General features: G+C 44.7%; 1 protein-coding gene across 1 annotated transcript in view; it reads right to left on the bottom strand.

Moving 5' to 3' along the window:
• nos1apa (nitric oxide synthase 1 (neuronal) adaptor protein a) overlaps positions 1-12,930 on the bottom strand; it is a 151,933-nt gene that overhangs the window by 42,718 nt on the left and 96,285 nt on the right. The window contains exon 7 of the mRNA XM_070909230.1: positions 7,917-8,134. Coding sequence (XP_070765331.1) covers positions 7,917-8,134 — 218 coding nt within the window. The remainder of the gene's footprint in view (positions 1-7,916; positions 8,135-12,930) is intronic.

Raw genomic sequence — 12,930 nt, 5'->3', positions numbered from 1 at the left:
AAGACATGCATATTCAAACAAGGTTTAAGCCTCCCCTCTACCGTGTTTACTGTACAGAACAAGAAACAACAATCAATCCCTGTACACTGAATCCTAAACTTGTTTACCACAGTCAAAGCCACTTCCAGAAGACAGCAGAGTAGAATATTCAAGCTGAGCTGGGGGAGTCGAGGAGGATGAAGAAAAAAACGGCCCTCCACTGAAAGTCCTCATGATAACAGCCCGAGTTTGGCCTGCCAGAGGGAAGTTTTGCTATTACCGTCTTAATCCCCACACATACACATGCTAATACAGGTTCTTAGCCTTTCGTTGTTGAGGGACAGGAAGAGGCGAGCAAGAAACCAGGGAAGAAAAAGAAATGACGGGAAAGTGAGACAGAAAGGAAACTAAAGATAGATGACATGGGATGAAGGAAGTCTTTATCCCTCTTCCTCCAGCTGTGATTACACTGGCTGCTCTCTGGCTGTCAAACAGACTGTCCCCTCTCACACACACACAGACAGAGGCAATAAAAGGCCGAGAGGTGAGACAGGGTCTGGCTTCCTTCACATGCCGACAGATTTACAACTTTATCAAGGGCTCTCGAGAAAAAGCCCGCGAGATCACTCTGCTGCGGCTTCGCCTGCAGTATCAGATCAGACCATCAACTCTAACAGTCATTATATACCAGTAAAAACAGCAGAGAGGGAATATGTTCACATTAAGCTTTGACACCCTTGGGTTACGTTTCCCCGTTTCTATGAATAAATCAGTTAATAGAAGCCAACACATCATGATCTAAATGATGAGCATGCACTCGTGGCCGCCTTAAGATTTGTGACACAAAATTGGGCCCATAATGTACGGTGTTTAACATGGGGAGTAAGGCAGGCATGTTGGGAGGGTTTTTCCGTAGTCAGAGCGTTGCAGGAATACCCACTGTACTCACAGCAGCAATTCATTGACATTTTTTTTTACATTAACAAAGGTAAAAAACAAAATTGCCACCCCTTCAGTCTTGGTGGAGAAGAGTAAATATTGGGCTTTTATTCTTGTTACAGCCTTGTTGATTTGGTAAGCTGAGCCGTGCAACTGTTTCAACATGCCTTTTGACTATTTTCTATGCAGATCATTGAACTGTGCTTTGTGAAGTGCTTACTAAGCTGACCAGCGAGAGTACAGTGACGGATTTGAAACATTGACTTTTTTTTAATCCTACTTTAGGATTTAGGATTTCCTCCTAACACCTTTCCAGATTTTACTTTTGACTGAACCTGTGGCTTCCACAGTCGGCGAGATTTTCCACTAAACAGGCTGTGTTCTCTGTAAAGACAAAACATCTTGTGTGTTCTGGTCTTTTAAGGGTACTATAAGTTGTAACCTTGTTATCAGTTTGTTTGTCCAGTTATTTGGGGGGACACTGACTGAAAAAAACCAAACATATATATATATATAACCTTATTTAATCAGGGAGTCGGGGCAAGCTACTATTTCTATATATACTCTCAGTGTCCTGCATGGATATCTTCCAGGACTTGGACGTTTCAGTCACAGATCTGCTCGTAAAATGTGTTACATGACGAACTGAGAAAAAAACACTGTCAGGAGGCTTTAAAGTAACAAAAACCAGGACAATAAGGTCCTGGACCAGGGCAAGGTTAATTAAACCCTAGTTTAGGGATCAGGAACCATGTTTCCGACAATTCAAGTGGGCTTGTTTAAAAGGAATCTTTCGTTTTAACCAAATCCAGAGTTAAACTGAGAAATGAGAAATGTTTCCAACTCTAATAAGATGGAAGTTGTGTTGAAACAGGATGTTGAGATTGGATAAACCAAATCGTGTCATTGCCTAATTTGGTTAGATCTTATTTGCATGCCTACTAGTTCATCACTCCCTCTTTTCAAGGGTGGTAAACTGTCCATTTTGTGGTATCTTTAAAGGCCGCTGTGTGTCCCAGCGTTTAACAGCTGAACAAACACTAAAAGATGTTTGCAACTCTGGGTTTCAGTGGAGAAATGGGAGTCGCACATGATTGTCTAAATCTTCTATGAGAGACTTCTTCGCCGAATACTCGAACATTCCTGGCATGAACACGAGTTTGGAAAAAGATACTGAATGTCAGCACAAAATGCAGGCTAATGGAGTGGAAAGTAAAGTGACGGAGGAATAAAGAGAGAAAGAGAGAGGGGAAAACAAAGCCCATGAGTGGAAGTAAAAGTGTGTATGGTCATTTGAGCCAGCACAAATATTTGGGTAGACGCTCATGACAACAATAGCCAGGCCTGGCTGATCAATCCTGGGCTGACTCAGCTCCGCCAAGAGGTCGAAAGGTCGCGGTTTCACACCTCTCGTGAGGGTAATGCTCCTTGTGGGTTGTTATCAGCTGACAACTCAGGAAAACATTCCCATGTGCAAGGCTATGGGTGAACTGGCTCCCACATGATGAGATGGTACCATAACATGATCAGATATGCATGCAATGACAGCAGATGTGGACAGAAACACATAGGGCGAGGACGAGGAATGCTAAAATGTACAGGTCGGGTGGGCTGTGACCAGACTGAGTCGACTTTGAATAACATTTTCTGCCTGATGTGGGTTTTTCTTCACTGTTCTCCCTCATTAGAATCTATGAATACGCAAATGTGTCTCCTCCTACACAAGATGTCTCCTACTTCACTGAAAAGTCCATCGCCTCCAGTGTATATGCACCGGATGATCGGCTCTTGTCAGATAACATCTCTGCGGCCAGATTCCGGATTGTTAACTCGTAATTGACAAATTTTGGTTAGATGCCCGAAATAAGGTCCACGGTTGCTAACAAGCGGCTAAATGAGACGACAGAGGTTGTCGCGGACATTAATGTCTTCATGCCGAACGCGGAAAGTCATCCAATATCTATATGATAGATACAGTGAAGCTATCATAAACTTTAGTTTGCCACAGAGCTTGTTTTCTGCAATAATCCAAAATCCCATGGAAAACTCCCATTGGCTTTTTGTTGAGGGAACCAGGGCGATGCTAACTTCAGGGTTGGCTTACAGCACTCTATAGTTTTCACAAACTTACACCTATTGGACGCAACGGTAACACACTGTATGTTACACATAAATCACTTTGGGATTAAAAGAAATAAATGTGGTAGGCATTTTAATTATGTTTGTGCCATTAAGACTTGAAAAAGCCTATGGAAATACGTTATTATATGTCAACGTTACGATACAATGTTTATTGGCGTCTTCATCTCTATCTGATTGATGGGCAGAGCAAACACTGTAAAAATGTCAATGCTGTGTGATTTTTTTGCATTTGTTCTAAATCTGCAAATAAATTATTCCCGAGAACATCCCAAGTCACGCACTATCAGTGATTTCTAGTTTTCTGCATATTGCTTGGTCCTGTGACCTTATAATCATACGTTTGAATATCTCCTATTACACTTAATCCTGGCATGCGCCTTTAAGCAAACTAGTCCCTTTTTTTGGGGGGCTTTCTTTCTCCAATTCGCCGTCACATTCAGCTTCTGTGATTTGTGTGAGCAAACTGCAAAACCACGCTGATTGCCTTTGAGGAAGCTGTCCCGTGCCTAACTTCGTGTTAATCTTCCTGGCACTGCAGCATCTTTTCTAGATTGATGGCTGCGCAATGTGCGTCAACACGTCCGTCGTTTCCAAGTCACACAAACCAGGAAAACTGCCATTTCTACCATTTCACGTTTAGTTTCACTTCCTCCTTACACCTCCTACGCGAGTCTTCATGTCATCACGCATCACCGCACAGTCGTCCCGAGGCCAGGTGAGTAGAAAGGCGTTTAGGATGTTTACAGTCTCACTGGATAAAAGCAACGACTACCTAAGCTTTCACAGCGAGGAGCTGGACGCTCACATTTCGGGGCTAAGACACCGCAGTGCACTGTGCTCATGTTTGGAGGGTGTTTTTCATAGCGATGCAGTGCGTCCCTAGAAGTTTAAGAGGAAAATAATGTCCATTTTTTGGTTTGCATATTAATTGCTCAAATGCCATTCATATTAATCCAATTACATAAATTGTTTACGAACAAAAACACCTGAAAAAAAAAAAAGATGAATACAATCACATCCAATGCAGCAGCACTTGCCAATTTTGGAGGAAAAACAAAGCAAAAGAGGAGTTAACACCTGCACCACCATCATGCCATGATTTTGACATAGAGTTACTACTTCTTTTCACCAGTAAGTCCAAAACTGCACTAGTGACCTACAGAGGCTGCGCTGTTTATTAAACCCTAAAATACAAACGTTCGGACAGAACGAGCAACAACAAATAAAAACTCTTATGCTCTCAGTAGTGCGACTGCAAGTGAGGTGAGGTGACACCTGTGGTGCTTTACGAGACAATGGCACAGATGAGTAGAAGCCCCCCCCCACACACACACACACCCTCCTGCATAGGAGCAAGACCCCCCCCCAACATGTGCAGAACATGTGTCTTTCAGTCTTTTGCAGGTGATGCACACTGACACTCCTCTGCACAGATATTATGGGAAATACCACAGCATACTATACAAAATATGGTAGGAAACCATCCAAGGAAACCTGAGATTTAGGGCGAATTGTCTTAAAGCAGAGATCTTTTGAATATTTGAATGATACTGTAGTCTCGGTAGCTGTGCAGCTGTGATATGAAGGCAGACAATGAACACTTGAACAACGTTCTCGACGTTCCTACACTATGTACAATTCCCCCGAAGAGAAGTCTGCAGGGGTCTCCGCAGCTACTTCGCGCATTATAGCATCAAATGGCTAATTCAAAGCAGACGTATCAAATGAACACACACCGGTGTGATAAGAACTACCTCAAATGACAGAAACCATCTGTGAGAAAAGCACTCGTAGTACAGCCTCACTTTAAAGCACACACGCACACATGTGACATCATGTAATCCACACGCAAAGAAAACAACAGCGCCCACTTAAACTCTTGCGCTGATCTATTTTGGAACGGGAGCTTACAAACACAAGATGGATGTAAAAATGAGGCAGTCTGTTTTACAGCTTTGAATTCATCTTGACATTTTGTTTCATGCGCAGTCCGACCTTTTGTTTTTTAATTTTTCCCTTTGTTGCGCACAGCACTCACTTTATTTACTGACAGGTATTGTCTCTTGTACAGCAAACGGTGACTTTTGTCTTTCCAAATTGTCTCTTTCTGATACCAGAGGCAAGCCTTTTTAAAAGTTAACGTCCTGAGTCAACCTCACGGACACAAAAGCCCACGGTGGGATTGATGCGTGCTCTCCGAGTCCTCCGGGATCGTTTGAACGCAGGGCGCCGGGGGATTTGTCAATCTAACGGGAGCTGACAGGAAGAGAATGAACTTTAACACTCACAGGCTGCTTTCCCTTTCATGAGCTTCCAGAGAAACCCTGTAGTGAATCAAATCCCTCTGCTCGGGAAATACACACACACACACAGTTGTGTGATAAAAAAAATGCATACACATGGGCACTAACGTAAAGGCACGTATCTTATTCAACGGTACCATCCCCCCCTCTTGTCCCTGCACATTCCCATTTAATCTGTCAAGCTGTTAAGAGTGACAAATGTGTCCACGAATAAAAACATTCAAAAGAATACATAGAGTACATGTACAAGCAAAAGCAGCTACACAAACTGTAACACACACACACACTTCCTCCAATGACCTGAGAATAGAGGTCGTCTCTGAGAGCTCGTTGTTTCAGTGATTTCACGCTATGTTGCTTTCAATCAGGGGCTGTAATGAAAGGTCTCATAACTCTTACGTTAATGGGACCCAAGGACTGTTAAACAGACGAAGAGCTTGGTTTTGTAACTGAGTTCGGACCCAAAATGGGTCTCCGAGTCCTGCTCCGGTGAGTCTCCGCGCGGCGAAACTTTAATAAACTCTGGCCTGGAGTGTTGCCTAACGGCTTGTCTGTTTAATTATTTACCATGAATTCAGGCCGCCCGAGGAACTACCTAATTACCCGGCGTTAACTACAGACCAGGGCTTTTCCGGCAAAGGGGACTTTTTGACAACTTTAGCGGCAAAGGTGAAAAAGAAAACGTGACGAACTGATAAAACAAAAACTTTTCTTTGGTGCATGTGACCATCTGACCAGCAGAGAGCGTGCATAATGCAAGTCTGTAAAAGACGATTTTGTTGGTTGTGTCTGGCAGATAATGATCTGCAGTGATGACTTAAAGAGGATGGTAACAATATATGAATTAACACTGATTGGAAATGGAAGAAACATAATAAACAAACATAAAAAACAATATTACACCTTAACATAATGAGGATGGCAATATTTTGTAGGGCACAAAGCAACGCATGGAAGCCAGCCCAGGCCCTGCCTCTATCCTTGTCCTCTACTGTTCTCCCTCACTCAGCAAAGCCAGGCGGTGGGAAGTGATAACAAATAAATACAAAACTGAATAAAATGATTATGATACACCACTGTTGCCAACTGGATGCAGAGCCCAAGGTCTCAAGCCAAAGAGCAGCGTAATAAACATCAGCCAGCACCCACTCTCTGCCCTCATCGTGCAGTGTCGTCTTTCCACTGCTGCCTCGATCAGAAACACCATAACTCCCCTGCATGCGACTGCAAACCCCAGTCAACAACAGCCACTGACGGACAGCCGCGCTCGCATGTCTATGGTTACACATGGACCGCTGGTGGTGGGTTTCCGCAGGCCAGAGAGCAAGGCGGTCTGACCGCGCTGCATCAAATCTACGACACTGTGAGGCCGCTCAAAGACAAAACACATAAACTGGACGGCCAGCGAGGAAGTCTTGGAGCTCAGCTGCCAACATGCTGCTGACAGCTTCTGAACAGAGACCAAGTAGTGGGAGCTATTTCTCTACTCGTGCATAAACACAGGCATGGTGTTAACTTGATTTTACTGGCGGTTAATACAGGCACGTATATATTTAAACCAAAGGGAAATCTTTTGGGGAGCCTCAAAGACAACTAGAAAATCTGAAGTTACACTCCGGGGTCCAGGGCCTGAGTAGCTAGCTAGCAGTCCACAACATGGACTGTATATAAAGATGGACGACATGACAGCTCCCCAAAAGTGAAGCCAAAACATCTCCATCTCCATCGCCCCCTGCTGGCTGGCTGCTGTATAGGCCATAAACCCCGCCTCCTCCATGTTAGCGGATGGCACATGGGCCAAACTAAACAAATCAAAGTACGTGTCAAATACATTTTGTTATTTTAGGTACTCCTTATCACGCTCATGTTTGTTCAAGTGTTCGTTGTTTGGTTTTAATTAGTAATACGATGCTATAAAAATGGGTGAAACGTCATGATTGACAGAGATTGGATAGGGCGGGTGCATGGGCGGGACTTCAATACCGCAGCTCCAACCCCCTGATCACCACTGCGCAGACTCAGATTCCCAAGCCAAGCCCCTACAGACTGAGCCACTACCGCACCGGAAGTCCATAGGCGCTGATGAAGGACCCAAGATCCCGATCAGTGTTAAAAAACGGAATATTCACACATGGTGGCACTATCATCTTCTTAGTTTGACGAGTGCAGTTACTAAAATCGTTGCCTTCTTAAAAGGTACAGTAACCGCAGCTTCTAGTCTCACTACCAAACGGGCAGAAAGGATTGTGATCCACGAACTAGGACAGCTGGGACACAAATTTAACCAAATTTCCTGCCAAACTTGGAAAGAACTTATTACCAAAACTCCAATGTCCCATTACGCCATTTCTAAAATCTGAAATAAGTCCTGCTGTCTTGTGATTTCTGCTCAGTTTTAGCCTTATTGAAGTGACATCTGTCCACTGCACTGCCATGTTGGCGCCAAACATGGAGACCACTATGAGATTTGACTTAAGCCTCTGCAAGTCCGAGGTACACACACACACATATATATATATATATATATATACACACACACGCGGGATGACTCACCTTGCTCTCTGAGTGGTCCACGTCAGGTGTCTTGGCTGTGGCGTCCAAATCAGTCACTCCCCTATTGAGGTTTAACTCCTCTGCTGCCGGCACCTGGCTGGCCTCCTCCGCGTCGATATCCGTCTCCTCGGTGACGGATGCCGCCTTCTCCGCGCCCGTCAGCTCTCGAGCTGAGCCGAGGAAAGTACACACACATACAGGTGGATAAGCACGCACGCCTGCATACACACATGTAGGCATGAGCATGTACACACGCACGCATGGTTGGACACACATGAACGCACTCACGTAAGAAACATCATCTGTAGAAACAGTGAAATAAGCCCCCACATCACCACACAAAGAGCTGTAACACAATGCAAATGTAAATATAATACAACGCTGCCAGCACCCTCTTCTTTCGTGGGAATGATCCACTTTGTGTTCCGAGTGTTTAAACAGCGTTCTCGTGGCTGTTAATACATTTTTTAATGGGACAAACTGGACCAAACTGGACGCAGGCCGTGTTTTACACTGAAGCAGATATCAACAATGGAGATGAACAATATCGCCTGTGTATGAAAAATCAATGCAGACCGCAACAAAACAGTTCATGGGGAGCACTCTCACTCTTCTTCTGCTCTCCACACTTCATTCATGAAACTTGCTACCTTGGATACTGAGATTTGACTTCTTTGACTGAATTGAGAATTGAGACATTCTGATTATTTGGGCACGGATTATTTTGACTAAATGATATTGTTGTAAAATATCTTTGGCAACGGAAACCATCCAGTTCAGGAAACACATTGTCAAAAGCTGCCACAATTTGGGACAGTTGCCAACACATTGAAACACTTGAATAATACGGACTGAATAGCTACGAATACAGTAACCTTACAGGTTGATTGGACTAAATGGAAGTTGAAAAGATTGTAAGACTGTCTTTGCCTTCAGCAGTCTGAGTTTTGTGCGTTTGATTTGCCTCACCAGGCGATTCACCACAACACCACTACGACCCTGTTGGTCCCAGTCGCTGGAACACTTGGCTGTGTGTCATAACCTCGCCCAATTCAAAGTAAAGTACAACAGTGGATATGTACATGCAAGGGTTCTAGTTAATGTTTTACTTGCATGTGATGCATTTTCTTGTTTAAGCATCGTTATTGACAACTGCCCACTACATAGACTAAAATGACTGGATTGTACTTGGAGCTACAGGCGCCGCACTCACTTAAGTGGCAAAGCTATTTCTGAATAGATTCCTAAATATCTACTCAAGGCTTCCTGTCAAAACAGCCTCACAGAGCAAGCTTCATGAAAGAATACATGAAAACCATTCAAAAGCAGAAAGGATCTTGGTGGGTATCATTGCTCACTATATTTGCTTCATTATCGAAACAGCAAAATCCTAAATTTAAATACGGAGCAATTTCTGATTCTGATTCTGAAAATATGTAAAGTGAGGCTTGGCTGCAAACTTCCCAAAGACTTCATTGCTCAGACTTCATTGCGTAGCATGTCCGCCGAGAATTAGAGGAGAAGATCAGTACCACTCTCATGGCTCTCAGGGTTCAGGACGTGGTTAGCCTAGCTTAGCATACAGACGGGAAGCAGAGGGGAAACAGCTCGCCTGGCTCCGTCCAAACACCTCCAAAGTGCACAAATTATTATATATATATATATATATATATATATATATATACACAAAGCTCAAGCTAGTTAGCATGATTCCTGGATGGTGGATGCAAGTGACAGTCGCTGTGTTTTCAAGTTTGGCCTCATGATGGCGCTGTTCTCTTACTTCTACTGTGAATACATACGGACACAGTGATGAAAAAGTTTTCTTATAGCAGCTCACTGTCACGTGGTTTTGATGACGGTGGCTCTGGAAGTGAAGGTGCACCCGAGGCTACTGACGGTGAGGAATTTGTTTTGGCGCCGTCTATTAGTCAGATCATTTAAAAGCCGAGCTGGAGCGTGAGAATGACGAAGCTGAACGGGACGACGGGTCAAGACTGCCCTCCAAGTAGCGGTCCCAAGAGGAGTGACGACTGATGAGGGAACCTTGTATGGTCACCTCGCTGCCATAAACTCACGAGGAAAAGCTTCCAAAAAGCTGATGGATTCTCTAAAAGTCTTTGGGCTTGTCCACACACACACACACACACACACACACACGCACACAGAACTACTTCAGCTGAGGTACTCCCACAAATAACGCTGGAGATGCCACGTCTGTCTATCCGCACTCGGGCAGCGGGGTTGCGTGTACAACCATGTTGCAGTGGCCGCAAGCATGTGCCTGTGATGATGCTTTACTTCAGCCTCGATGAATCTATTGACATTAGCACTGATAGTCCGTGTTTATCCTGCCGACGAGAATTCAACTCACAGCCTGCAAACGGTTTTTTTTTAAATTTTTTTATATCGACTGCATTTCTCTAACCCTCTGCTGTTTTTGTTTCTGTGCCCTAAAATACGCCCCCCACCCCCTCCTTTCTCCTCTCTTGTACGCAGGCTTCTCTGTGCTGGATCATCGGCCGTCCTGGGACCTCTCTCTCTCTCTCTCTCTCTCTCCTCTGGCTGTCGGCACTCATCCAGTGGTTGATCTGGATCTTCGTCCCTCAGGAGATCCAGTCTTCTCTCGCTTCTCTCCTTAGTTTGCATGTTATCATGGCTCTCTCGCCCTCTGTGTGTTTGTTTGTTTGTTTGTTTGTTTCTCCTCTTATGTGTTTCCTCTCTGCTCATGCTTTATTATCTATATTTTGTCATCATAATTGTACATACAATGACTTTCCGTTCACCTATTGCCCGTCTGTCCATCCTGGGAGAGTTTTCTCTATTCTAATCGAGGGTGTTGCATGCTGTACAGGTTGTAAGATGTGATTTGTGATATTGGGCTGTATAAATTAAACTGACTTGACTGTGTTGACTAATCTGGGTTTGGTAGGTGCTACTCTATGAGAAGTGTGTAAGATGGTAATAAAGACACGAAACACAACAGGCTGCGCTGAACAATACGAACGACATCTATAAACGATTGCAAAAACGAATAACTTTTTATTATATGGCTTAATCTGCTTTCTATAAGTGCCGGCTGGCTTAAGACTCCAGGGGCCTGGCTGTTGAAGAAGAGCCGGAGGAGCTCTGTTCACGAGGTGAGCCCTCATCATTTCTCTCCATTTCCTGATCGCCACAGTACTCTTCCTCTCCCTCCACCCCTGGTGATATTCTTGTTTTTGCTGCAAGGTCACTACTGGAAATCAGATTTTTTTTTCTTTCTTATTTATTTATTTATTTATTTTTTACTCCAAACAGAAACTCCACAATATCTCACAGTAGCTTTTCACAATATGTCAAATGTCAAACCGCTTCAAGTCTTTCACCTTCATCCCCATCTCTGCAGTGTCCTCTTCTTTTTCCTTCCTCTCCTTCAACCCCTCACCTCCACCTTCATCCTCATCCGCCTCTTCTTCCATTTACACTCCCCTTCTTCTTCCTCTTGTGCACACCCAGCTATTAGTGCTGTCCTCCCTCTCCACTTAAACCTCATCTCCGACAGTCATGCTTGATAACCCGCTGGCAGCACTACCCTCACCTCTTCCTCCACCTTTCAGCGCTGTGCATTCCTGTCCTGCCCTTCCTCCTGCTCTTTTATAGAAATGAACGCCCACATTAAAACATCGCACCGAATCGCTCTGTATTAAAATGTATCGTCCCTGAATGGTATCGTAGCCCATGTATCTTGGGAGGGGTGCACACCCCTAGGCTCGTTGCAACCAAATAAGCTACAACAATATAACACTTAAGTGAAATGATCTGCCTTATGTAAGCTACTTTAAGGCATTTATAAAATTACTTAAAGTCGAGTTTTAACCCTTTTAGATGGCATACACTGCCCCATCATGTGTCCTGTAGGCTTTAAACCGGTGATCACTGAACTGCTGAATGCCTGCGGCACCGCGAATGTGAGCCGTAACGATAATATTACCGTTCCACAGTTTGGCATTATTTTCCACTGAGTGGGCTTTATTGGTTCCGGTGATGCAAGCCGTGTTTTACACAGCTGCTTGTTTGTTAATAAGATTATATTGTTTCATTTCATGTCGCAGCATTTTCCACGGTCGCTCTTGAAATGCCGCACAAACATTTTTTTTTCCCCGAGAACAAAACATCACTTGCTCTGCACTTCCTGCTCTTTCCCCTTCTGACTCCCTGCTGCTCAGCCCAGCTCCTCATCCCCTCTCCTCCTCATCCCCTCACTCCTACATTTTGTCTTTTCTCTGCCCCTCTTGTCCTACATGATCCCTTTTCCTCTAATGTCATCTCGTCTTCCTCCTCCCCTCCGCTATCCATGCTTTCTCCCCGCTTCCCGTTTCTCTAATCCGCTATCTCCCGCTCCTCCATCCCCTCTCCTTTCATTGCCATGATAATTAGTTCTCCAGATAAGCTCATTGGGGTGTGCGTGACGGCTCTTGTGTTGCTTAACACACCATGACAGCGTGTGTGTGTGTGTGTGTGTGTAGGCCTGAGTTTGTATGCGTGTGGGGTCCTTTCATTACGTGCGGACGTACAGTTATAGTGTGTGGGTGATCTCCGGGCTCATCAGCATGTGAAAGAGAGCTCGTCTCTGGAGGGCTGGAAAGGGGGATGTGGAGATAACGTAGGCCAGCACTGGCTGCTGTAATGACTGGAACGATGGTGAGAAAGAGCTCTGCTCGTGGACTCTTCCAACTGCTGCATCCTCTGTGTCTGTCCTCTCAGACCCCACTCAGAGCCACGTGTCCCCGGGCTGCAGTGAAGCCCGTCGTGCCCAGGCACGAGGCGACGGATAAAAGTAGCTCAGCCCACCAGTGTTGTTGTGCGGTGCCTTCTTTCTTTGGGTTGACTCATCCGTGACATTCACTCTAGCATCGCCCTCTCCTGCTCGCCAACTTGGACACAATGCAGGCAGGAATGTATATGTGTGTGTGTGTGTGTGTGTGTGTGTGTGGGGAGTGTGTGTATAGTACTATCTGTTTGTGCCATCTGA

This window comes from Enoplosus armatus, chromosome 7, assembly GCF_043641665.1.
Source record: "Enoplosus armatus isolate fEnoArm2 chromosome 7, fEnoArm2.hap1, whole genome shotgun sequence".
NCBI lineage: Eukaryota > Metazoa > Chordata > Actinopteri > Centrarchiformes > Enoplosidae > Enoplosus > Enoplosus armatus.
This window is presented reverse-complemented; position numbering and strand designations above follow the sequence as displayed.